This window comes from Myotis nattereri, assembly GCF_964212035.1.
Source record: "Myotis nattereri genome assembly, chromosome: 17".
Classification (NCBI taxonomy): Eukaryota; Metazoa; Chordata; class Mammalia; order Chiroptera; family Vespertilionidae; genus Myotis; species Myotis nattereri.
The window spans coordinates 36354749-36382738 of record NC_138092.1 but is presented as its reverse complement, the minus strand read 5'-3'; the positions used below and the strand labels follow the sequence as shown (position 1 = coordinate 36382738).

The 27990-nt window shown below is 37.9% G+C and overlaps 1 protein-coding gene across 1 annotated transcript in view; it reads right to left on the bottom strand.

Moving 5' to 3' along the window:
* PREX2 (phosphatidylinositol-3,4,5-trisphosphate dependent Rac exchange factor 2) overlaps positions 1 to 27990 on the bottom strand; it is a 211328-nt gene that overhangs the window by 40082 nt on the left and 143256 nt on the right. Inside the window, exons 32-35 of the mRNA XM_081111000.1 lie at positions 23349 to 23566; positions 19054 to 19156; positions 12138 to 12281; positions 3199 to 3313 (exon numbers count right to left, since the gene is read on the bottom strand). Coding sequence (XP_080967126.1) covers positions 3199 to 3313; positions 12138 to 12281; positions 19054 to 19156; positions 23349 to 23566 — 580 coding nt within the window. The remainder of the gene's footprint in view (positions 1 to 3198; positions 3314 to 12137; positions 12282 to 19053; positions 19157 to 23348; positions 23567 to 27990) is intronic.

Sequence of the window (27990 nt, the reverse complement as noted above, 5' to 3'; positions counted from 1 at the left end):
TAATTAAGTAAAAACTTTCCAACGGCTCTACAGTATGGAGAACTTCTTACACAAAGTACTTTGATAAGCACAATGACAATACCAATCAACTTATCCTTCATTTCAAAGAGGCTATACAAGAATAAATTTTACTTACATGTGAAATCTAAAGAACAATACAAACAAACAAACAAAACAGAACCAGACTCACAGATACAGAGAACAGACTGATGGTTGCCAGAGAGGAGGAGGGTTGGGGGACTGGGTGAAAAGGTGAAGGGATTGAGAAGTACAGATTAGTAGTTACAAGGCAGTCATGGGGATGTAGAGTACAGCATAGGGAATATAGTCAATAATATTGTAATAACTATGGATGGTGCTAGGGGAGCACTGGAAATATCAGGGGAGGCACTTGGTAAAGTGTATGACTGTCTAACCTCTACGCTGCACACCTGAAACTAATACAAAATAATACTGAATGTAAACTGTGCTTGTAAATACTGAATGTAAACTGTAAAATTACATATATATTACATATATATTTATATATAAACTATAAAAACAAGATTCAAGCAGATGAGAAATCTGTACATCTGTAATTTATCATCAGGGAGAAACACTGAACTCTGTAAGAACCACAAATGAAGCAAAACGAAAGAGTGCAAGGGTGAGGTGACTTCCGTTTAGCTCAGGGCTGTGGTTCTGAAATTTGAGTGCGCGTGATTACCACGAGGAAGCCCTGCTACAACACAGATTGCAGGGCCACCACGAGATTTTTACCAAGTTGGCAGGTGATACTGAGGCTGTGGTCTGGGGACCATCCTTTGAGAACTCCTGGAACTATGGGAACTGGTTTTCAATTCTAGCTGCACATTAGAACCTCCTAGGGGACTTCTAAAAAGTTCTAATGCCCAGGCCTCACCCCAGCCCAGTAATAAAAATGGAGGAGACTCTACTGGAACTGGACATAGAAGCATATAAAGAGTAGTTTTATAAACAGACACAGGGCTGGCAGATACTAAGTGAGAAGTCACAGAAGAAGGGAATGACAGGGCATGATTGGACATGGGGCAAGTGCAGCATGGCTGGTGCACAGGCAGAACAATGAAACCCTGGGTCAAGTCATCAAAGACCTGGACCGCCGTACCAAGGAGCTTATGACTCCTGAGGGGGCAATAAGAAATCACCCAATGCTCTGAGCAGGAGAAGGACATGGTAAGATGAGGTTTAAATTTCTTATCTGGCAGCAAATTCCTGAGTAAATAACACAACACTAGTTCTTAGAGAAAGACCAGGTAGGAGCCACAGCAATGGTGTAGGACTATTTTCTCAAACTGGACTCCAGGGACGTACTCTCAAGGCCCACCTGTTCTACACAAATGCTTTCATTTCATGTCTTTATTTGAAAGATAACCTAAGAATATATTTTATCAGTTATGCAGGCAAAACTTCTCTTTTGTGAAGACAGTACTCAATGTTGAGATTTTCATAAGATTGAACTTAAGGCTTCTAAAGTCAGTATTTTTTATTCAGTAGACAAACTATTTAAAATTTTGATATTGATTTTATTTTTTCCTGTGAAAGCAGTTCATCTATATCTATATCTATATCTATATCTATATCTATATCTATATATCTATCTATATATATAACATGACTTTGAGTAACAAAGTCTAGACAAGGCAGTAAAATTGGGGCAGCCTTAGAATCATCAGGATCTTCAATTACATTTTAGGAAGAGGAGAAAATGAGAAATTAAAACGATATTGAGGGCTTTGAGGCTAGAGCTTCAGAAGATGATAAAATGCTGGACAAAAGTAAAAATAAAAACCTAGAAAAAGGGATAGTTTTTTGTAAAGCTGGGGTAAGGAGACAAAGCATTTTTAGTGAAAGAAAGCCTACATCAGTCATAACCACAGGAACCAATAACCCTTCCTTGTCAGGAATTTTAGGAATTGTCTTCACCATTTAGCCATATCGTGAACAAAACCAAAATATTGTCTCAATAGTGTTTTTGAGTTATTAGGGCTTAAGGTGGAATAAAAATATATTTTCTTAAAAATAAAAGCTGTAATCAGCAATTTTAAAAGGCAATCTGTTAGCAGAATCTATAATAATAAAAGGGTAATATCCTAATTAGACCAGACGCCCTTCCAGACGAAGCTGGGGCCAGAGCGAAGTCTGGGTCCTGGGTGCCTGCCTGCCAGCGGGAAGCCAGTGCCAGCAGCTGGGGGAAGGAAGGCCTACACTTGCACGAATTTTCATGCATCGGGCCTCTAAGTCATTTATAAGAGGAATGTTAATAATTTGTTGAAAATTAAAGCTGCTAAATTATAACACATTGTGGTTAATTTTCTCTGCCATTGATCACTGTACCAGTAACAGTTTTAGAGAGAGAAAAACAACATATATTAAAATGCAAACATTAACATCAGATGTGTTTGAAAGTAGATATTTTTCCGATACCAGGTACATGTTTCTTCATATCTTCCGTGTTAAACATATGCTTCTCTCTTTGTGAGGGTGCCAGCTGCTTAATGGTACATAACAAAACTATTTTACCCTCAACCCACTGAACCTACTAGGGCAGTGATGGCGAACCTTTTGAGCTCAGCGTGTCAGCATTTTGAAAAACCCTAACTTAACTCTGGTGCTGTGTCACATATAGAAATTTTTTGATATTTGCAACCATAGTAAAACAAAGACTTATATTTTTGATATTCATTTTATATATTTAAATGCCATTTAACAAAGAAAAATCAACCAAAAAAATGAGTTCGCGTGTCACCTCTGACACGCGTGTCATAGGTTTGCCATCACTGTCCTAGGGACATCACTGTAAACATCAATGCTTTTCCCCTGGAAAATGGTCTACTAAATATTTAATCCCTAGATCTTCAACAGAAATTAAAAGCATAGCATGAAAATTTACAAACAGGTTTTCTATTTTATTTAGAAAATTAGTACCCATTAGAATATTTGAAATAGTAAACCCTAAATAGAGAACTTTATATCAAAAGAAATATCATGAATCATCTAATATAATGAATAATTTAAGAGGGCAAAACCACTATCTGTCCCTGTCAAAATACAGAAACAGAAACTTTTTTTTATCTTTACTGTTGAGAGTATTACAAATGTCCCCTCTTTCCCCCATTTCCCACCTCCACCTAGTTCCCATGCCACCCAGTCCTTCACCACCATTGAATAATTACCTACCTGAGCTTCTGGTTGTATTGTTTGACCTTTTCCAATGAGGCTGCATTTATTTGGGCTTGAAATTCTTCCACTGAAACATTGTCTCTATAATAATATCCTTCCATGCTCTCCAGAGCTGTAGAAACAAGTAAATGTACTTTTCACATGATTTATAACTCAGTTTCTCCACATTTAATCTTATTATTAGTAAACTAGAGGCCCAGTGCACGAATTTGTGGAAAGGTGGGGTCCCCTGGCCTGCTCCGATCAGGGCTGATGGGGTCCAGCTGACCAGGGGGAGGGGCCGTGGGAGGTTGGCCGGCCACAGTGTATGACATAGCAGCCGGTCATTCCAATTATTCTGGTCATTCTGGTCACTTGGCTTTTATATATATAGCTGTATTAAATATCACCAAATATAACCATATATGCAAGAAACTATCTTTCATCAGAGCAAGAATGAATAAAAATCATTCTTCTGCTCTCATAATAAATAGCAAGCATGTGATGACTCTCTGTTAAGCAGGGAAAGGAATTTCTAATTTAAACTGTTCTCTGTTCTTAAAACATTTTGTATATGTTCTTTGTGAAGCTAAACTCAAACTCATATATGTTATTAATATATAAACACAAAGGTAAATACACACATACATATGTATGAGAGGCAGAAATGTATATTAACATATGTGAGTAAAAAATTGAAATTGTCATCTCCATGTATATTCACATTCTCTTATAGCTGCAATTAAATTATGAAATATTAGTGTAATAAATAAGACATTTAAAGTTAAATCTTAGAATACTGACTCTACCCAAAATTTAGTTAAAAATAAAAAAGCATACACATACGTGTGTGTGTGTGTGTGTATGTATATATATATATATATATATATATGTAAAACTCCCATTGATTTTAAAAGTCTTTTGATTAATATAAATTTCTTTCTTAACTAACATTTTTGGTTAAGTGGTTCTTTTTCCCTTACACTTTATGCAGTGATATTTTTAACCTTTTAACAAGGAAATGAATCGCATGGAATTGCCCAGAAGTATAAGATTTCTTATAGAGAGGTTGCCAGCAACAGGAATAGCAAAGGAATTAATCTTGTCCAGTGTAAATTATTTCCCCGTGAAATTATTGCCACTAAAGAGCCTCACTTGTGAGCAGACTATTTCAAAATTGAATAAAAATTAATCTTTCAAAACTTCCAAATGCAATCATTTCTAAACTAAATAATAAGGTTTCCTTGAATTGACAGAGACTTACCATTTTGGGAGGCAAAATAAGAAAGTCACTGCTAATTTCAGCTGTGCTATATTTTCTAAACTAGTCAGCTTGGAGCATTGAAGAAACAACAAAACTCTGAGTACTGCTGCATTTGAAATTTTAAAAATGGAATTACTGGCCTATAATCAAGAAACGCATTTATGCAAAATTAGACAGAAAGACCACTACAGTTAGTTCAGTACAGGAAATAAAATGTGGAGCTTGTTTCAATGATTGTTTATTTGTTTATTCCTTAAAACTCTGCATTAATTAGAATATTTGCACTAGTTCAGCAAGCTTCTGGTCCTGAATACACACAAGACATACAAAGAAGTCTTCCTGAAAAATCAATCTTCAAATATTCTAGGAGAGGAGTATTCAATCTATTAATGGTCATACTTCAATGTGGATTCCTCTTACTAGTTGTAAAGCTAATAATGAAAGTCCTGGCGTTGGAGTTAAACCACAGCTTGCGTTCCATAGTAGCTGTGTGACCTTAGGTATGTTAATTAATATCTGAGAGCCTCAAGTTCCTCATTTGTGAAATAGAAGATTACCTACTAATTATGGTTCTTGAATTAAGGTAAATAATAGTATTAAGAGAGCCTATGACTACTCTTATCATTCACTGCACGTGTTTTATGTACTAGGCAACATGCCCAGTGCTCTATGGGCATGATCCAGTTTTCAGGGCATATAGATTATGCATGAGTGTGCTTAGCCAAACAGGAAGTTTGTGATTCAAGACCAAAGAGACTGGAAAAACACTAGGAAGGAGTAAGAGGGGGACAGGGGTTGGGGGATGGGAGGGAAAGAAGAAAACGCCTGGGATCTAATTTTTATAAAAGTCTGGATGGCTTGATTTTAACCAGAATGTCCAGTCCTGTCCTAAACGTTTGTTACACTTTAGAAACAAATGGACATTTTCATCACTCTTCTCGACAATATTTCCAAATTAACAACAGCTAAAATTCACAACTATGTGAAAAAAAATTTTTAAGAGAGGAGAGTCTAATAATTTCACCAGAGTTTCACAAAATTTTATGTTACCTGCATGGTGTTGTGGGGGAATGAATAAAAAATCTATATTTAAAAAGTAAACTTTGTATGGAAACACATTCCCCATTTTAGGTCCGTGGCTTGGTATTTATTGTTTAAAGAAAATAAAATGGAATGACTTTTTGCCAAATTCAATTTCTATTCTCAGAAAAGTAGGTTAATGTACATTAACGTCCAGACTTTAGAATTTGACCACTCCTTAGTATTTTACCTTAATTCTCATCCTGTGGACATCTTGATTTCAGACTGCTAGCCTCAAGAACTCTGATAGAATACCTAGTTTGTGGCCATTTGTGTGGCAGTCCTGGAAATGAATACAAATTCAGTTCCAATGCCTTACTTAGGGATTGTGTTCGTTCCGTCCCTGAAACTCTGGCTCCCTGGGTTTAAAGATTCCGATCCTCAAAGGGGCACACATTCCCTAGGAAACAAAGGAGGGGTTCCACGAAACTGTAAGCTGTGGTTGCCACCTGGGCACTAGAGATTCCTTGTGCCAAGGCATCAGAAGCCAAGAAGAGCAAATACCATCTTGGCAAGACTAATAGACCCTGATCATCATAAGGGAGTAGTTATGAGGCATAATGTGAATTGCATCCAGGTAATCCACTCAGGTCCCTCTTGGTACTCCCTTGCCCACTTTTGACCCTCTGGGATGAAGGTCCTGGTCATGCATGCCACAGAGAGCAGCAGAGGTTCAAGCTGAGAACAAGGCTAACCTATAATGGGTAGCAGAAGAGGAGAAATGACAATCTATTGCAGCCCAAGACCAGCTGTAGCAATAGGGCTATAGCTTGTCCCATTAACATGTTTCTTCTCAATTATCCTCCCAGGAAGGGAGGTCCATCAGTCATGAGGGACACACTCCTGATTCTTAAAAAATGAATGGATCTGAGGGTGCGAGATGTGGACTATGGCAGATGCTCTGAGAGTCACCCACTCAGATCCCCCTTCAAAAATGTTGCTGAGCTGCTAGAATAACCAGAAAAACATCCTAGCTGTCAGCTCCTTAAGGCATCTTCAGCCTTTGCTGGAAATTTGTCCCATGCAATTACATCTCCTTTGGAGGCAGCCTGCATCTTAATGGCCTAACATTGCAGAAGCAAAAAGACCCAGCTCTCTCCCCACAACTGCCCAGAATCTAGCAGGGTCAAACATTTGTGAAATGGATTATTCTAATTAAGCAAATATTTACTGGATAATTGCACAGTGTTTCATATTCCACATAGTCCTGTGCCTTCTCCCTCCCAGTGGACATTTAGAATCACCTGGAAGGCTAAAATATACAGGCATTTGGGCCTCACCTCCCAGAGATTCTGATGTATTTGTTTAGTTTGGGACCAAGCCTGGGTATTTTCTAAGAACTTCCCAAGGGGACAAATATGCAGCCAGTACTGGGAACCACTGAGAGACAGCATGAAAACAGGCCAGTGGGGATGAAGTGAAAGTCAGCAAGGAGGAAGTGACCCTCAATACCCTCCTTTATTCCCATTTTTTACTTCCTTTATCTCACCCAGGGCTGGGGGATCCCAACAGGATTAATCCCCTGACTTGTAGGATGTGTTTTCAGAAGATTGTTTTAGCGTGATCCTCACCTTCTGGCATTGTGTTATGCGTTGTGCTGACTTTCCTGACTGTGTCTGTGTCCCTTACCTTGGAAATCTGTGCCATTTGTTTTGTCTGCCTATAATTCTGTTCTGCAGCTCTGATCTTCAGTGATGCATGTTCCCTAATGTGTTCCCCACTGGCCTCCAACCCTGGAATTCCTGATCTAATTGTTGGTCCCATCTCTGCAGGGTGCCCCCTCCATGAGTGTGCCCTCCTCTGCCCAAACCCACTCTAGTAAGAAAATTGGGAGAGGCAGCTCATTCACTTCCTATTCAAGTATACAGTACTACTGACAACTTTCTGAGGGAGGATTTTAATAAATTTCCCAGGAAGTTTTCAAATTCATCTAATATTTCTATTTTTTATTTGCTAGCAAAGACTCATGTATGCATATCCACACAGAACCAAAACCCTTCAAATAAATGTTTATCCCAGAATAGATTCCATTGGGAATCTCTTCCATTTATCAACTCTTTCAATTACCAGATGGTAGTCTCCACTCAAACCAGGGCTATATTTAATGTGCTCCCCTCAATCTGATGAATACTGAGAGCTACTTATGGCTCCTCATGGGAGTTTTGTGAATGCAGAGGAACTCCTGAAGCCCTTTCTATAGGCAATTTTATCAAAGACAGAATCTCAATGAGACAAACTGTTTCCTAGTCTTCTTTACCAATCTGTGACCTTAACTGCACAAGTATTTCCACTGATACTTATTCAATTCATTTTTCATATTTTACTGCTGTGTAACTACTAAAACTAACATTTGCTGTAGTTTCTTTTTAAATTACATTTTAAAAATATATTTTTATTAATTTCAAAGAGGAGAGAAGGAGAGATATATATCCTATCTAATAATAGACAAACATGGTAATTGACCATACCTTCACTACGCCTCCCATTGGCTAATCAGTGTGATATGCAAATTAAGTGCCAACAAAGATGGTGGCTAATTTGCATACTGCAGGCAGGGCAGGTCAGCACCATCCCGCCTGCCCCGCTGCCATCTGGGCCTGCTATCTGTGACCCGGGGCGGTGGGCGTCCCATGTGCGACCAGACCCGGGGCGGCCAGGCAGGGAAGCATGGCTCCTCTGTCACCCCAGCTTCCTCATCACAGCTCCCTTGGGGGCCTAAGCCTATAGTCAGACATCCTCCAAGGGCTCCTTGGCTGCCAGAAGGATGTCTGACTGCAAGCTTAGGCCTGATCCCCTGGGGAGTGGGCCTAAGTCGACAGGTGGACATCCCCAAGAGGTCCTGGACTGCAAATGGGCACAGACTGGGCTGAGGGACCACCCGCCCCCCCCCCCCGCCCCAAGTGCACAAATTTTTGTTCACCGGGCCTCTAGTATATATATAAAAGGCTAATATGTTAAGTGTCCTACCATCTGACCCGTCACTATGCCATGCACTGACCACCAGGGGGGCAGACGGTCAATGCAAGAGCTGCGTGACACACACTGACCATTTACAGAGAAATGTCACTGTGGACCTGGCGTCCACAAAGCAACACTCGGCTTGCGCCAAGTGGGACACAGTTCCGCCACCACCCTGGAGTGATAGCCCAAAATCGCAGCTGATGCTGCCGAGACCCCATGGCACAAAATGCAGCCCACAGCCCAGTCCAGCCTGGAAATAGTCGTTGTGGGCGCTGGTAATGACATCACGTAGCAATGCCCAGCTTCCACTCCCTAGCAACTAGCCTCCTTGCAGTTTCTTCAGCCCAGGAACACGACTTGCTTTATAGCCAGGTGCAAACATTTCACACTTTAACCAAATGTCTGTAAAGCGTTTTCCTGTGCCTCATCTCATTTGATCCTCACAGAAGTCCTGGAGTAGGTAGATAAGAGACTCGGCAGAATCTTATTTTCTTTTCATTAGCCAGAAAACGAAGATTTAGAAAGTTTAGAAACTTGACCTGACTGAAAAGAAGAAATGGTGGACCTTGAAAAACTTCAGGTTTTCTCACTGTGGAGAATATAGTCAAACACTGCTGCAGTTAAATATTTTACCCTTTGTTCTCCCTGCATGATCTACAATAATAATCTACTTCGTGTTGTTATTTACTGCTGTGTTGTTGACAATTACCTGAAAGAGAAGTTGGGGTGCTTCACTGGTCTGAAAAAAGTTTAGCTACATCTGAAAGCAGGTCTAATTAAGCAAGTGTATTCTATATATACTAGAGGCCCAATACACAGATTTGTGCACCGGTGGGGTCCCTCGGCCTGGCCTGTGGGGATTGGGCCAAAACTGGCTCTCCAACATCCCCCCAAGAGGTCCCAAATTGTGAGAGGGTGTAGGTCAGGCTGAGGGACCTCATCAGTGCACGATCAGGGCCGGGGAGGGACTGAGGAGGACTCCACGGCGTAACCAGCCCATCTCACCCAGTCCCGACTGGCTGGACCCCAGAAGCATGCTAACCTACGGTCGGAGTGTCTGCCCCATGGTGGTCAGTGCGTGTGTGTCAGAGCAACTGGTCGAACGGTCGAATAGTCGGACATTTAGCATATTGGGCTTTTATTATATAGGATAAAAGGCTAAGTTGACTCATCTCAGCAGAATCCTATTTTCTGTCCCAGAATAGATAGCATTTGGAATCTCTTCCAAATGGAAGAGATATATATATAACACTCTCACTGGTGCCAATCGCATGCATGTGTTTTGAACTGTCATTGTTGATTGTGAATTTGGCCCACTTCTATAATAGAGAAAGGGCAAATAGTGATAGTAAAATATTTCTTTTAATTAACTTCCTTTCTATGTGCACGAATCTGTGCAGTGGGCCACTAATCAATAATAAGAGACAATCATTGACCAGCTGCCTCCTGCATGCCCCACAGTGGGGATCGAGATGGCAATACAGGCACGTGCCCTGACTAGAAAGCGAACTGTGACCTCTTGGTTCATAGGTCGACACTCAACCACTGAGCACACCAGCTGGGCTAAATTACATTTTAAAAGTGATATTGTACTTACTGAAATAATATATATTTAGGCATTCTTTTAAAATTTGTTTAGCCACAATTATAAAATAAAGGTTACTTGCAAAGTAGTCTTTCTCCTATGTACATTTGCTGCTGGGTATGAATATTCAGCTATTTATGGCTGATATGTCACACATGTAATAATTTTTTTAGAAAAGATGCTTAATGCCATCTGTCATCTCAGTAATGATTTCAAAGACAGAGTTTTTAAAAGAGACAAAGGAAAAGAAGGGAAGAGGCTGTAACAACTGTAAGCTCTGGTTAAACTCTATAAAAGTTAACATTCTAGACCAGCATCCTTCCCTGTCTTCTAAATCAATGTCTCAATAATGGCTTTTAACATATTTTAGGCTGAACTTAATTCTCCTAACATAGCTCCAAAGGTCTATTTTTCCTCAGTGTATTTTTCCCCCCTTTTATTCCTTTTCATTATAGAATCTTGTATTACCTTTAAGATTACCTTTAAGGACCCTAATATAGTTGGAAGGAAGGAAGGAAGGAAGGAAGGAAGGAAGGAAGGAAGGAAGGAAGGAAGGAAGGAAGGAAGGAAGAAAGGAAGGAAGGAAGGAAGGAAGGAAGGAAGATTGAGAGAGAGCTTGCGAGAAAGTGAGAGAGGGAGAAAGAGAAGGAGGGAGGGAGGGAGGGAGAGCGAGCAGGGGTGGAGGAGAAGGACAGGGAGAGGAAGAGGGAGGGAGGAAATACCTTATAATAACTCCTAGAATCCTCTCATCACTGGAATTTTCCTTTGCTAAAATGTATTCTTGCCAAGAATCTGTTCTTGGTGGTCATTGTTTTTAGAATTAAAATAATATGCATGTGGTACAAGCAGAAATTTCACTTGGTACTGAATTTAGGTTTCATATGCCGTCTGTTCTTCAGTTACAAAGGTTAATTTTATTCCTCTTCTCTTCTCATTTTTTTATAAGAATATAAAATTCCCCAGCAAAACCAATGCAGGTCTTGAAAACTCAAAAGAAGAAAAAAATGAAATGTTCTATCATACCACTCAGAAAAAAATGGATATAATCTTGTGACCACAGCATGGATTTAAAAAAAAAAAAAAAAGAAAAAAAAAAAAGAAGACTTAGGCCCCAGCTGGTTTTGCTCAGTGGATAGAGCGTCGGCCTGCGGGCTGAAGGGTCCCAGGTTCGATTCCAGTCAAGGGCACATGCCCGGGTTGCAGGCTCAATCCCCAGTAGGGGGCATGCAGGAGGCAGCCAATTAATGATTCTCTCTCATCATTTATGTTTCTATCTCTCTCTCCCTCTCCCTTCCTCTCTGAAATCAAAAAAAACATATTTTTTTTAAAAAAAGACATAGACTAGAGGAAACTACACAATAATCCAGACTTCTGATCTTTTCTAGGCCGCATTTATGACTCCAAAAATAAAAAACTAAAAGATGTGGGACCTTCCTTTGGAAACCCGTTCACTGCAAGAATTTTCTCACTTGTGTTAATCTTAATTTCTTCTACTGCATTGCTACTCACTGCTCATTTCCAAAAGAAATTTTTTAAATTTACAAATGGAATACATATTCATTGACATAATGCAGAAAAACTCAAAGAATAAAATATCATCATTAATCATCCAATTATTTTAAAAGCATTTTAAATAATATAAGTATATAAATACATGTATGACATAATTGAGATTATAATATAAATTATATTTCATAACCTGAATGTGTATATGTGAACCTTTTTCTATATCATAAAATATTGTAAATAATACAACTTTAATGGCTCTACCATCATTTATTTAAGCCAAATTAAATTATCTTTATTTATTTCAACCAGTTGTGTCTTGTTACTCTATTATAAATAATGCTGTAATCTTATTTTATAAATATTTAAACCATATGTGATTATTTTCTTAATAAACATTCCCAGAAGTAAATATATTAGTTAGGCATTATGCATGAATTTTTAAATTAATGGAAAAACCATGATGATGATTACAATTAAATTTATTTTTAAAAATCAATCAAGACAGAGTAATTTAGGTACATGAAGTATAAAAAAAAAATAAAAAAGGAAGCAGTTTACCTTGTGCAAAAAGAACAGGATGAATTTTGAACCCTCCTCCATTTTTCAACCGTTGAGGCAGTTGTTCAAAATGATAACTATCAAGGTAGAAGTAAACTTTCAGAGCTTGCCGGCTTCCTTCCACTTGATATGTAAGAGGAACATCTAAAATGACATTTAATGCTATATTATTTCCTAAAATCAGATATACTGCATAGCAGAATTTGTTAACCTTTAAAAAGAATCCTGAAAATTACTAGAAACTAAATATCTTAAAGTACCCACGTTTATTAAGTTCAGGTTTGGGCACCCTTACAGTGTCATTCAGGGAAAGACTATAAATCAGGTTCTCATTAACTAAATAACATTTATTACTGTACTGTATATAAAATCCTGTAAGAGGAAACTTCATCACACTTTGATACATCAGATGTCTCACTGAACTAAATGAGAAGTTAAGCTACACATGGTTTGGAATCACAATCTCCCAGGGCCACTGCCTCATTCACATTTTAGTCAAATGGATCCATGGGGTATACTTCTTAAGTATTGTGCAAGGAATTGAGTACCTACCAACCATTATCAAAGTCAGCTCCAGATCAAAACTGGATTATTTCTGTTGGTGTCCAATAGTCATTAGAAATTATCTTTTTTCAAATATCCTAAATTTATTTACTCAAAAAAACAAAAACCCAAAACACCAAGAGAAAATGCTGCAGGAGTATTTCACAGTGCTGTCATAAATCCTCTTCACTTTATGATACTTCATCATGGCAAATAATTTCCAGATAATTTTTTTAAAAAAAAAGGAATGTAAAAACTTTCTTAAAAGCACCGTATTAACATCTACAAATCTCTTTTATGCATATACTAATAAAGTTCATTTTATTTTTGTTTCTTTTTTAAAAGGGAGACGAAGGATTTTGGTTTAGGAAAAATAATAAACAGTTAAGGAGTTGGAAATAATTGCATTTTAATGATTGGAACAATCTTTTTATTTTTCCTGATTCTAAAATAAAGAGGAAAAGATGCATGGACACCAAAGAAAATACAAATTTCTATATTTTAAATATCGGTATCTTCTTGCTCTCCATTTCATACAATGTTATTAATATTTATATTTTTTTTAATTTTGTTAAGTCCCACCCCTTTGCTCTGTGGCAGCAATGTATCCAATCGCTGCATAAGCAAATGAATAATGTTATTGGAAAGAAAATAATGCAGCAGTTGAGTTCCATATTATAGGACTAACAAAGAACAAATAAAGATGCTTTACCAGAAATTAAGAAACTAAAAATAATCAAACATACTGAATTTAAAATGAAGTTAAAAATGAAGAGTACTCCCTGAAAGAATGGAAACCCATTGCTCTCAAAGTATTTGGTGCACCTGAAAACTGCTGCCTTTTATTTGTGAAAATTTATCAACTATGAAAAGCAAACTTGATGATTAGGACTATGCAATGATTAAAACCTTCAAAAACGTTATCGTATAAGGAAAGGTTTCGGATTCCATCCTACAGAGAGGTTCCCCTTGAGAGAAGTTTCGGTGGTGGGATCCCTCCCTGTAAACACGGCCCCATCACGGAATGGGCCAGTGAGTTTGAAAATAAGTTTTTGACTCAGAAGTTGTTAGTTGCCTTCGCTTGAATTGCTCTACCTTTTCCTTCTGCAGGGCTGGGTCCTTCATGCCCTTCAGATTTCAGCTTAAAAGCTACTTCTGTTGAGAGCCCTTCCCTGGTGACTCCTAAAAGGGCCACCTCACCCTTGTTCTTCACGCCTTACTTATCTTCTGCACAGGATTTACCATGCCCCTAACTGGTACATGATTGATTCCTTTCTTGCTGTCTTCCATTAGGCTGTGAGTGCCATGAAAACAGGGACATGTCCGGTGTCTGTCTTACTCACCATGGCATCCACAGCTCCAGGCGCATATAGAGTAGAGGTTCAAAAATACTCATTCCCCTAATAGTTACCATAAAATTAAAAAGGGGAAGATCTGCTGTCATTATATTATTCTCGAAAACCATAAAGATTTCCCACAGAATTTAATTATATACAAGATAATCATTTAGCTCCTTTATTCCTCCACCAATCTATAATAATAGAAGCGCAATATGCTAAGTAGACCGGACAGCCGAAAGATGTTCTGGACGACCTTCCGGATGAAACCGGGGCTGTGAGGGCTGAGGCAAGCCACCATGGCTGCGAGGGCCGAGCCCCTTGTACAATTTTCATGCATCGGGCCTCTAGTTACATAATATGAGATGAGAAGTATCTTGTATTTTCCCTATACTGAAGTGGGTCAGATTGCCATGTATCGCTCATTGATCTCTAAGCTTTATGCCAACAGCGACTTTGTTTTATTAAGTCACCATTATATCCCTAAAAATTAGTTTAGCACTTAATACATTGTATATACTTAATAATTATTTCTTCCAAGAAAATGAACTGTTTTCAATCCAGACATTTGAATTCTACTTGCTTGGCATGTCATATTTCTTCAGAATCTCACCATTATTTACTAAAAATATTAGACTATAAATAATGCTAAATATACCTTTTTGAAAAATGCAAAGTAATAAAGCAAGGAGGAGGGATTAGAATATTTACTGAATATTACCATTAGCCTTATATAATGCTGGAGACTCTCAAATACACTACTTTATTTAAAACTCAAAATCCTGAGAGTGGGGAAAGCTAATATTCTCGTGCAGATGAGAACAGAGCCAGGATCTGAACTAAGGTTTCTGGACTTCAAGGTCGATGTTCCCTATTTATTCTCTTTATATATTCATGCTTCCATCCTCTGCACTCAGTCCTTCTCACACAGACATGCAGCCAACTAGTTCTCATTACAGTGACACATATTAATTAGTCAATCTGATGCCTCTGCTTCTATGCTTATAGAAATGAAATCACATGCAATTAATGATAAAGCTCTGGTTTTCTTACACCACATAAATAGGATGTGATGACCCTCAGGTACTGAATCATTCTCTTTCTTGAAATTAGTTTAGAATAACTAGATTCCCATCATCACTATTTTTAATTTATTTGGAATACCTAGTAATGTAGCATGGGAGCTGACCTTTCACTAGGTGAGGTTATGCTTCAGGGAAAGACATAAAAATGTACTGCCAAATGTATTGCATAGTTTTTGTGTCTGTCGCAGATTCATCTACATTTACATACAAAAGTTAGTTAACTGGTCTTAATTATCTTTAACAGTATATTTTCAACAGGCCAAAGTTAAATCATAGTGCATATGCAATAAGTAGATATTTATCAAGCTTATGGTATTGGTTCCTCTGCTGCTTGTTCAACAGACCACTCAACCAGAAATGTCATATTTAAACCACAGAAAACAGTATTCCTGAAATTTATAGTTCCTCAGGCAAAATTTAGAAGGAAGAAAACATTAGGTTATATTGTGAAAATAGAGTTTCTCTACCTTCAGCAAAGCTGTGCCTACATTACTCAAGCAGATGAAAATACATTTTATTTTACACATGCCCACAGAAGACCATACAATTTGTTCAAATAATATTATCCTTATCAAATAATCCCCTTTATCAGACAAATTCTCCCTAGAATATAACCTATATTCTTAACATTGTAATTCATGTTTTTGTTCTCTGTCATTTATCAGTGAAGGTGAAAATTTAATAAAATTTTGTCCTCTTATCTTCATAATTTCATACATACAGAACCAAGGACTTTTACCATCTCCACAGCTACTATCAAGGTCAAGTCACCATCATCTTTCACCTGGGTCATTGCAATTGCTTCCGAACTGCTCTTTCCGCCTCTGCCCTGGCCGCCAGTAATGATTTATTCAACACAGCAGTCTGAGGCAGCCTTAATGCGTTAAGGCAGATCATGTCCTTCCTCTGCTCAATGGCTTCATTAGAAAGGGAAAGCTCTTTCAATGGTCTAGCAGCCAGTGGTCAGCAAACCGCGGCTCACGAGCCACATGTGGCTCTTTGGCCCCTTGAGTGTGGCTCTTCCACAAAATACCACATGCAGGCGCACACGTACAGTGCGATTGAAACTTTGTGGCCCATGCGCAGAAGTCGGTATTTTGTGGAAGAGCTGGTATTTTGTGGAAGAGCCACACTCAAGGGGCCAAGAGCCGCATGTGGCTCGCGAGCTGCGGTTTGCCGAGCTGCAGTTTGACGGCCACTGCGTTCCTTCTTATCTCCTACTCTTTTCCCCTCAGTCACTCCATGCCAGCCACACAGGCCTCCTTGCAATCCTGAGAGCATGCCACACTGTTCCAATGAGTCTGGGACACGCCCTCCCAAATACCTGTATGACTCGCTCCCTTAACGCATTCAGGTCTCTGCTCTTCTCCTTAGGAAGGCTTCCCTCCCCAGCTTGTTCAACATTCGCACCCTTTCATCTGCCCCTTCATTTTCATCCTCTGTTCTCTTCTATTTCCCTTATACGTTCATATTATTATCTTCTAACTTATTATCAAATTACCTCATTTTGTCTTGCTTATTGTTTCTATCTCTCCACTTGAATATCAGCTCTGTGAGGCCTATCTGTCTGTCTAGATCTCTACTGTATCCAGCACCTAGAATAGTACTTGGTGATAGTAGATGTTTCAGAAATTTTTGACGATTGAATAAATGATTATCATTCTTAAATCAGATCACAGATTAAATGGATATTTATTGAGTCAATATTTATTGTACTAGACATCAGAAATGTGAACATAAGAACCTTTCCCAGACCTGGAAAAGTTAACATAGTAAGTACATAAGATCCTCACACTTATGGGGAAAATAAGAAAAGAGACCGAAAAATAATAAAACTACTAAAGATTTCTTGGACTCAGAGATAAATTTTAAACCTATTTATGACAATGTTGAAATAGTAGGTAAATGAGAACTTGCAGAAACTAAAAGATATAGAATTAAACCCTAGGTATTGCTATTTCTCTGAATATAAACTTCCAAATTACTCCCTTTTGTTGGGTATGCTGACATCAAATTGCTAAATCAAAGGAATATTTTTCAAACCCTCAATTCATTAAGCAATTGCTTCGCTACATTAGATACAACGACGTTGTTGAAGTTCGTTCCTTCAATCATCACACTAAATGTGTTCTTCCTTCAACTTTTATAATAATAATGCCCTTCTGCCCGTGGCAATGCATCTACTTAATTGACATTTGTTCATTCATTTCCTTGGGGAAAAATAACAACATTGCCTTTTCTGTTTCAGGCACTCTTTTAGGTGCTGGAGATATAACAATGAACAAGACAGGAAAGGGTTGTTGCCATCCTGGATATTGTAGAGCAAGCATGTCAAACTCACGGCCCGTGGGCTGCATGCCTGGTTTATTTGGCCTGTGTTAGCCTTTGAGTTTGACATGTTTGTGGTAGAGGATAAATAAATGAATCAAGATAATTACTGTGATTATATTTATACACATTAAAATTCTTGACATTCAGAATGAAATGATTTATTTTCATTTTTAAGCAAGCAAAAAGTATAGAATGTGTGTCTACTTCAAAATTAAATTATAACCTTTTTCAATTATTGTCAGATCAAATAACTAGAAGGTCTTTCTCAACTGGTTTAGATCTAAATTTTATACAAAGTGAGCATAACATAGGACTCTTCTGCTTCTTATTGGCCCTAAATACTTGTTTGCGTTGCCTGCTGACACAATCCCTAGACCAGTGGTTCTCAACCTTCCTAATGCCGCGACCCTTTAATACAGTTCCTCATGTTGTGGTGACCCCCAACCATAAAATTATTTTCGTTGCTACTTCATAACTGTAATTTTGCTACTGTTATGAATCGTAATGTAAATATCTGATATGCAGGATGTATTTTCATTGTTACAAATTGAACATAATTAAAGCATAGTGATTAATCACAAAAACAATATGTAATTATATATGTGCTTTCCGATGGTCTTAGGCGACCTGTGTGAAAGGGTTGTTCGACCCCCAAAGGGGTCGTGACCCACAGGTTGAGAACCGCTGTCCTAGAGGAACAATTGAAGATATGGAGAGCAAAGTCAACTCAGTCAATTTTGTACATATTTGAGAAAAAGTTTTGGAAGCTACAGAAATATTACGGCAGTCCTTTTATTTAAAAAAAATCTTTATATAAAAAAGCAGTAGAAAGAACAAATATTCTATGATCCTACTTATAAGAGATACCTAGCATAGTAAATTCATGGAGACAGAAAGTTGAGAAGAGATTACCAGGGACTGGAAGAGGGGGGAATGGAGACTTATTGCTTAATGAGTATGAAGTCTCTATTTGGGAGAATAAAACATTCTGGAGATGGATGCTGGAAATAGTTGCACAATAGTGTGAATTTATTTAATGCCACTGAATTCTACACTGAAAATTATTTAAGTGGTAAATTTTATGGTATGTATGTTTTACCAAAATAACAAAAATAAAAAAGGGAAGAAAATTTTGACTAGCACAAAATTTGATGCACACATTCAAAACATTTTGAAGGTCAAACTAATAGGTACAAATAAAAGTTTAGAATTATTTGTAGGCTTATGTTATATATATTTTCTATGCCTCCCAATTTGCTATTATTATTTTCTCTAAATATGATATTTTATGTAAAATAAACTTCAGTCCAGCCAGCGTGACTCAGTGGTTGAGCGTTGACCTATGAACCAGGAGGTCACAGTTTGATTCCTGGTCGGGGCAGATGCCCTGGTTGGGGCTCGATCCCTGGTGTGGTGCATGCTGGAGGCAGCTGATCAATGATTCTCTCTCATCATTGATGTTTCTATCTCTCTCTCCCTCTCCCTTCTTCCCTAAAATCAGTAAAAATATATTTTAAAAAATAATAAAATTAACTTCATTTAAAATATATTTATATCAAAGTATTACCATATGTGTTTGTTTGATAACAAAGAAATTCTATAAAACATTTAACTATGTACTTGCAACCAGCGGTTCCTCTTCTGATGGTTTAAAGTAAAAAGAAACCTTTTCCAAATCAAATAGTGCAACCAGTGTATCTTCTAGCATGGCCTGTTCATCTGTCTAGAAAAAGAGGGAAAACAAACAATACATGATATAATAGGATTGTGTATAACATAACATGACATAACATAGCTTAGCGCAGCATAACATAATATTACATAACATCCCCAGACCTAAACTAGCTTCACTTGTGTTTTATTCACATTCAAATCAAATTATCAACATTTAACTAAAAGTTTGCTGTTTAAATTAAAATTAATAAATCTCTCAAAGTTACAGATTTCTTTAGAGTTTTATATTTTTACTTTTCCCAATTGTTTAAATGGTTCTACACAGCTCTTCATTCTATTTTGTAACTAGAGCCTAATCATATTTATTTTTACTACTTACAAATGAATCTTTACAAAAAAGCATACCATTTGCCTCTAAATTTGTATAATCTTATTAATGTAACAGCTGAAAGGTGAAAATGTTGTTGTATTAAAAAAGCCACAACACATAATGGTCACCCTATTTTACAATAAGATAACTATGCATTATTCATTTTGCAATTTATTAAAACTCTGATAAAAGAAATTTGCATGTGTGTAATGATTTTTTGAAGGGCTTGGGGATAAGAATCTTTTTCATCTCACTTGTCTTTTGGTGCTCTAACCTAGAATCTTGTGACCATGAGATCCCACTGTTTTAATCACTTCTTACATCCTTAAAGCATGTTATTTTCCAGCGGAGGCAGGTAAGGCCAGACATGATAATAAGCTCAGTGCATGTCTCAGTGAGATCATCTTCCTAGTGCTAGGTTCTGGCCTTCCTGTGGGCAATTCAGTGCACTCACCATCTAGTCCAGTGATGGCGAACCTATGACACGCGTGTCAGAGGTGACACATGAACTCATTTTTTTGGTTGATTTTTCTTTGTTAAATGGCATTTAAATATATAAAATAAATATCAAAAATATAAGTCTTTGTTTTACTATGGTTGCAAATATCAAAAAATTTCTATATGTGACACGGCACCAGAGTTAAGTTAGGGTTTTTCAAAATGCTGACATGCCAAGCTCAAAAGGTTCACCATCACTAGATTCTAGTCCAGCTGTGGGCAAACTACGGCCCGCGGGCCGGATCCGGCCCGTTTGAAATGAATAAAACAAACAAACAAAAAAAGGCCGTTCCCTTTTATGTAATGATGTTTACTTTGAATTTATATTGGTTCACACAAACACTCCAGCCATGCTTTTGTTCCGGCCCTCCGGTCCAGTTTAAGAACCCATTGTGGCCCTGGAGTCAAAAAGTTTGCTCACCCCTAGTCCTTTACAAATTTCCTCATGCAAGAATAATGAGCCTTACCATATATCGCTTATCTTTTAAAGGTGACATTGTTTCCTTAAGAGTGTCAATGATACTTTTAAACAATAATGTTAACATGCTTTACACACATTTTTAAAAAGTTGCTTTAAGTTTATAGCCATATGTTGGGGGCAGCATTAGTAGAAACTGCAGGAGACGGTAAAGAATTTCATTTGAATCACTGAGTGGAATTTCAAAAAGAATCACTGAGTGGAAACAAAGACGTTAAGAGAATTGCCACCTTTGCACGTTGGTGTGGTACTTAATATAGTGTATGGTACACAGTAAGTGCTGGATAAATGTTTATTGAACTGTTCAGTTTTTAAAAGTCGTTTGAAGCAGCAGAAATATGCCATGAACGGAAATGGAAGGACTGGACTAAAGAATCAGTGTTTTTCCAGTTGAGAGGGAAACATGCAGAAAGAAACGTCCCAAAGAGGCTGGCCTCTGATTGCTAAGGTGCACGCCACAATGCTCCTGCTGATGCGATTGGAGCCACAGCCAAGTGACCAGGACTGTGCTCAGAGCTCAGGCACACAGAACTCAGAGCCTGTAGCTGCCAGAGAGCCCTTCACAGTCCCGGGGGGCATTTCTGTTCTTGCTTCAGAGGCAGAAAGATGGGGTGTGTGTGTTTTTCTTGTTACCTTTGGATTTTTAGTCAATTCTGTAATAAACATAAGTGTTTTGCAAGAACAATTTAACAAAAATACAGCTTTCTTAAGATATAATTCACATACTACAAAATTCACCCCTGTAAAGTGTACAGCCCAGGGGTTTTAGTATATTCACAGAGCTGTATTACTATCACCACCATCTAAATTTAGAATATTTCCATCACCCCAAAAAGAACCTCAGTACCCATAAGCATTCCATTCCCATATTCCACCCCCCAGTCCTTAGCCCCAGGTAACCACTAGCCTGCTTTCAATCTCTAAGATTTTCTGTTTCCCACATTACATAATAATGGAATCACAGAATATGTGGTCTTTTATAACTGGCTTATTTCATGTTGCAAAACGTTTTCAACATTCATCCATGTTACAGCATGTATTGGTATTTCATTCATTTTTATTGCTGAATAATGTTCTGCTGTATAGATATACCACAACTTGTTTATCCACTCATCAGTTCATGGAAATTTGGGTTGTTTCCACTTTTTAGCTATTATGAATAATCTCGCCATCCACCTCGTGCGTGATATAGTATCTCACTTAGTTTTGAGTTGCACCTCCCCAGTGGCTAATGATGTTAACTATCTATTTTATGTTTTTTGGCAATTTTATATATTCTTTGGAGAAACAGCCATTTAAACCTTTGCCCACTTTTTGCGTTGTCTTTTCATTGCTTAGTTTTAAGAATTCATTATATAACCTGGATATGTCACTTATCTGATATATGGATTATAAATAAATAAAATTTCAAATAAAATTCAGGTTAAAGCTAAAGTACCAGCACTTGACTAGACAATGGCAGTGTTAAAGAAAGACCAGAACAGAAATAAAGACTCATTCATTGATTTATTCATTCGTTTGACACTTAATGTCTGCCATGTGTTGGAAAGTAGGCTTCCTATCTTATGTAATTTCTGTTTCATAGGCAATGATTAATATCTATTTTACACACACTTTTGAAAGTGCCTTATTTAAGTATTTCATTAATTAAATCTTGTATTTGGTTGTAATAGCAACCAAATAAAAAAAAATGATCACCCATATGGAGTGCAGCAGAGTCTTTGCAGAAGAATCTAATTGTTTCTCTGAAGTACACTGAGGTGGACTGACTTACTTATTAACCTTCCAGAACCTTTTATGACCGTGCAGTACAGCGATGACCTCCCTATCCTCAATGTCATTGAAGAAAAGCTTTATTTTGATGTATAAACTCATATGCTTTTGTTTAAAAACTTAACCATGTTACTTGGTAGCTACATTATCTCATGTTCAAAATCACTATTCCATTTAATTAGCACCTTAAGTTTATATTTAAAAGTAAATATATTTGCCTTCAAACATCATGACAACTATCAGAACCATAGAAAGTATGGGTGAGAAAAACTCTTAAGTTCACCACAGTGTTATTGATCACATATTTCAAGAGGCTTTTTTCATATTCACTATGGAAAACTAATGCATAAACATGGAATATCCTACAGTAATTAGAGCAATGTTCTTAGATTTAACAGGACAAACATGATTACGAAGGAAGGAAATAGAATCACTTAACACATGCAAATTTTAAGCAGATTGTCAGACCATGTGACAGGATAGTTGTCAGATCTCTCTATCAAGAATGCTCCAGAGTATCAGCCTCAGCGGGAGGCTGGGTTCCATGCAGGGCAGGACCCCTTTCCTGCACCGGAAATAAGGAACCATAGCAGAGAAACCCTGGTTCCTTTGAAGACCCTTTTCAGCCAGTGCTTAGGGATGCAGGAGTTAATAACAGATCAAGGCTTTCTCAGCTTTTAGCAACCACTGAGAACAGGTCAAAATCAGGAAAGAAAGAACTCCTTCTACATGCCTATTAAAACTACATTTGCCCTGACCGGTTTGGCTCAGTGGATAGAGCGTCGGCCTGCGGACTGAGGGGTCCCAGGTTCGATTCCGGTCAAGGACATGTATCCTGGTTGCGGGCACATCCCCAGTAGGGGGTGTGCAGGAGGCAGCTGATCGATGTTTCTCTCTCATCGATGTTTCTAACTCTCTATCCTTCTCCCTTCCTCTCTGTAAAAAATCAATAAAACATATTAAATAAAAAACAACTACATTTGCCCATGAAAAATATATATTCTTTTGAAGGAGCTGAATGACTGCTGATATAATAACGAATAACCACTTGCTCTTTGGGAACATGTTACAGCAAATATGTTACAACAGACACCGACAGCGGTGTGTCCTGTGATTCCTTACCAAGTTTGGCGACAGAAGGGACTGAAAGTGAAAAAGAACGCCGGCATTGGCGATCTGCTCCAGCCACCTTCTGCTGGCCTCCCACGTTTCCATCTCATTTTCCTTGCTGTTGTCGAACATCTGGTTTAAGGCTGCCATGAGCTGCTCGGAGAAGGCACAGACTGTGGCTACGAGACTTTGGCAGAAAACCATGTCTCTTCGGAGCTGTGGCTCACTGTCTGCGATCCAGGAGAACAGAGGGAGTTTTGAGAAATGTCATCAATCAAACCAGTCCAGGAAGCATTTACACTCGCTGTTATTCCGACCTCTCACTAAATTCACAGGATGTGAGAATGCAAATTTGAGCTCTCCTAATGAGCACGTATATTTTAGCAACTTCGTTTTTTAGAAAACACCGAAAAGTGTTAGAAACATTAAAATAATTTTTCTTATATGACATTATGACTTTATTTTATAATCCCTAAATTGCTTTATAAAACCTAAGGGGGGGAAAAAAACTAAGTCTTTATTTATTTACTTTTTTTTATTTTTTCTGATGGTCCACAACTTGTGTTTGTTACGTGGAATGTCCCTAAAGGAAACTCAGAGTCCATTTTTTCAGTTTGTGCTGGCAAACAAAACACAATATCATGCCCGGCCGGCATGGCTCAGTAGTTGAACCAGGAGATCACGGTTCAATTCTCGGTCAGGGCACATGCCCAGGTTGAAGGCTCAGTCCCCAGTGGGGGGCATGCAGGAGGCAGCCAATCAATGATTCTCTTTCATCATTGATCTACCTCTCTCTCCCTCTCCCTTCCTCCCTGAAATCAATCCTATATAATAAAAGCATAGTATGCAAATTGTCCCCTCCACCAGGAGGTTGTCAGGGCGTTTGATCAGGGGCAGGGCCATCCAGGGGAAAGGGAGGGAGTAGCCAGCTGGCAGCCGGCAGCCGCTAGGGAATCTACCAGTGCATGAATTTCATGCACTAGGCCTCTAGTAAAAATATATTTTTAAAAAATACAATATCATTTATACTAAGTTTTTAAAAATTGTCTACTAAACCTATTGAAATATTTATGTGACATGCTCATGGGAAACAAAGTATCGTTGTCCAATTGTTTGTAACAATAAGCAAAGCTGTATGTCCTGAATTTACTATTCAACTTCATAAGTTATCAATATGTCCAGTTCATAAACTCCCATATTTCTTTGAAATAAGTAATGTATTTACAGTTTTAGCACAAATTGATTTTTACTAGGATTCTTATTCTGCAATTGACTGGCATTTTCACTGAACCACTTTGCAGGTATATTTGCCATGTGAACTGCCAATGGAAAGAAGCTGTGCCTGAGTGCCGGCTCACAGAGGGTTCACTTCCAGGGGTGGTTGGAGATATATAAATTACATAATTACTATGAACACCAAGCCATATATTATGTACATTGAAAAATCACTTCCAGTAGAAGAACAACAAAGGTAAAAATAGTCATATTTCCAAAAATCTATTGAACATTTTGAGGACTCAGAATCTTCTGAAATGAAGAAGTATTGTCAATATTAGTGTGCAATGTAGTATAAATGCTGCCTTTATTCGGTGTTGAGTTCTAGCTTTATTCATAAAAAGCATAATTTTTAAGATGTTTACCAAGAATACAAAACACCTGTTTTTAATAACCATGAAAGGCATGTGTACACATAATATAATTGCTGAGTTATTCAGTTTCACTGTTAGTAAAGGCTACTCTTGGAAATTTTATTAGAAAAATAAATATTTAAAATATTTAATTTTATAACAAAATATTCATTTATTAGGTTAAACTATAAGAACTTGCTATTTCAGCAGGTCAAAATAGTTGACTACGGCAATTCCATATGGTCTGACTTACTAATTTAACCAACAACATGTGTTAGACATTTTCCTTATGTGGTTCTATACCATATGCCCCGTTCTAATAGATGGAAAAGAGCATTTTATATAAGTAACTATAAAAGGGCTAAACTTAAGAAAAACTCTGTTCAAATCTCAACTTTAAAAAAAAGCAAAACTACTTATTTTGCTGTTGTATATAATTTCTCACACAATGTAGACATTCAATAAATGTTTACTGAATGAATGAATGAATATAATAAACCAGTGGAGCAACTAAGAGACAAATGAATTCAGTGAAATGAAAATGTCTGCGCTCATTCCCTGGCTTCTTGAAATCTCTGGATTTAGTTTTACTTAAAAGGGAGCTTCAGAAAGCTTTTAGCTCAGAAGTGCGGCTAGAAGATTGACGTTCAAGACAGAGACTAAATAAGCAAAAATTGCTCTAAACCTTCCTTATACGTTATTGCTTTGTTTTTCCTTTGTCAGAAAATCTGGGCAATTTTAAAATATACTCCAGTAGCTTTGGCAGGAATACTCCCACCTATAATCTGAGAATAATTTCTTAATAAAAATCTAAGTGGAAAGAAATTGTTTATATCAAGAGCAGAGGGCTAAGGTCTGTAGAAAGAAGGATCTGGCTCCACGGTGAGCAGAAATAATGATCTCCAAATTGCTTTTAAGAAGAAATTCTCAAATTTCTTCTTCTTTTATCCTAAAACAAATACTTAGATGTCTGTTCTAGTCTTTGCTAAATTCTGTATTCATTTTAAGCCAAATTAAATTTTTCATTCAGCTTCATTATCAAATCAGAACTAACCACACGAAAGTTGAATTCGTTCATTAATTCAAGCTTTAACTGAATGCCCACAAGAAGTAAACATTTCTGCACCAATTACTGGGGGTGTAAAGAAGCCCAAGTCGAGGTCTTGGCCATGGCTATGCTCCCTGCAGATTGGAGAGTAGATAAGCAAGATGCCTTTGGACCACACCGCCACTGAATTCTTAAACCAACAGATTTTCAAGTGAAAAACACTTAATAAATGCTTATTACTTCATGAGGTGGCTTTCAATTGCCCCCTTCCTTTTTTCAACAGAGAGTAAGTGACTAGGTTGCCTAGACTTCACAATGCACATCATATATTAAAAGCTTTTCAAGTGATTTTGATAGGAGTAACGAAAGTAGAGAACTGAGTAGCAGAAGAGTCTATCTAGATCCAACTTACATTTATGGCTTCTCCACACATCACCTCCCTCCATCCATCCCAGGCAACCAGCAACTATCTTCACAGAATTGTTGTGAGAATAAAACAATGTATCTGAAAGCAGCCAGAACAGGGCTGTACAGACCTCTCCGAGCCACACAGTACTGCTGAGCGCTCCTCAAACATGAAAGGCCCCTATAGCCACACCTTTGTCCACCGACTCGCTGGCTGCAGGCCCTTCCCTCCTCTCCACCAGCAAACTTTAAATCATCAGTTAAGAGTCAACTCATTGAACTACTGAAACTCTGAACTATTGAAGTATTATCTCCCCTGGTGACATTCCCCTTCTCCTTCAGGAAGTATTGCACACTTCTACCTGCCACCAGGCCTGGCGCATGCCTGTACTACATGGCTAATGACCTCTGGTTGTAAGTCTGCTTACTTGTTTGTGAACCTCAGGGACCTTCAGCACAGGCCATAGGAAGTGGCATATAACCTATAATGTGTGAATTATGCTCCTGGACTTTAGAGGCATATTAGAGGCGTATGATCGGCTTTTGTCTACCCATTCCACCAATTTTAAACCATATAATCCTAAGTATTAGATTTCAATGTGTAAAATGGGATATACCTATTTCTCAGATCACCATACAGATAAATGAGATAAAAACATTTAGAGCATTGTCAGCTGGTGTGGCTCAGTGGTTGAGCGTCAACCCATGAACCAGGAGGTCACAGTTCAATTCCTGGTCAGGGCACATGCCCAGATTGCGGGCTTGATCCCCAGTGAGGAAGGGGGGGGTGGGGGGGGGGGCAGGGGGCGGTGTGCAGGAGGCAGCCAATTGATAATTCTTTCTCATCATCAGTGTTTCTATCTCTCCTTCTCCCTTCCTCTCTTAAATAAATAAAAACATATTAAAAAAATTTAGAGCATTTAGTAAAGTGCAACTGGACAGTATTATTATGGTGATTTCTTTCTCTAGCATCTAGCAGGATCCTGGCACTGAGTGGGAACCCAGTTTTATTGCTGGAGAGAGGACAACATGATAAAGAAAACAAAAGACGCTAACTCCAAGCAAAAACACATAGGTTTAGGGTTTGTTTGTTTTTTAGTAATTATACAGCTGTTTAAAATTCACAGTGTCCATCCTTTCTAAAGCTATTCTCATTCCTCATTTTTATCAATAAGAATTACAGCAAGAATCACAATTGCTGCTTCCAGTTTCCAGCAAACAAAGAAAAGCAGAGAGTGTGTTTTTTTGGTGACAGCTTGTTTATTGCTTCTGCAGAGTAAGTATTCTCTTGTAGTAGAAATGGACTAAAAAATGGATTTTTTGAAACTTATCAAATGCTTCTGTTTCATTTCCGTTTTTAAGCACCTACTTCAACTCATTTTTACAAACATGCTTTACAATATTAACACTTCATTTATCTCACTGTTTTAAAAGGCCAAGTTCCACAGTTAGCTAGCTGGTCTAAAAAGAATGAGATGGTTTCTAGACACAAAAGCAATCCCAGCGATTTTTCTGAGATGGAAGGGAAAGAAAGCAAAATAAACAGGGAAACAAAAAGAAGAGATCAGAGAAA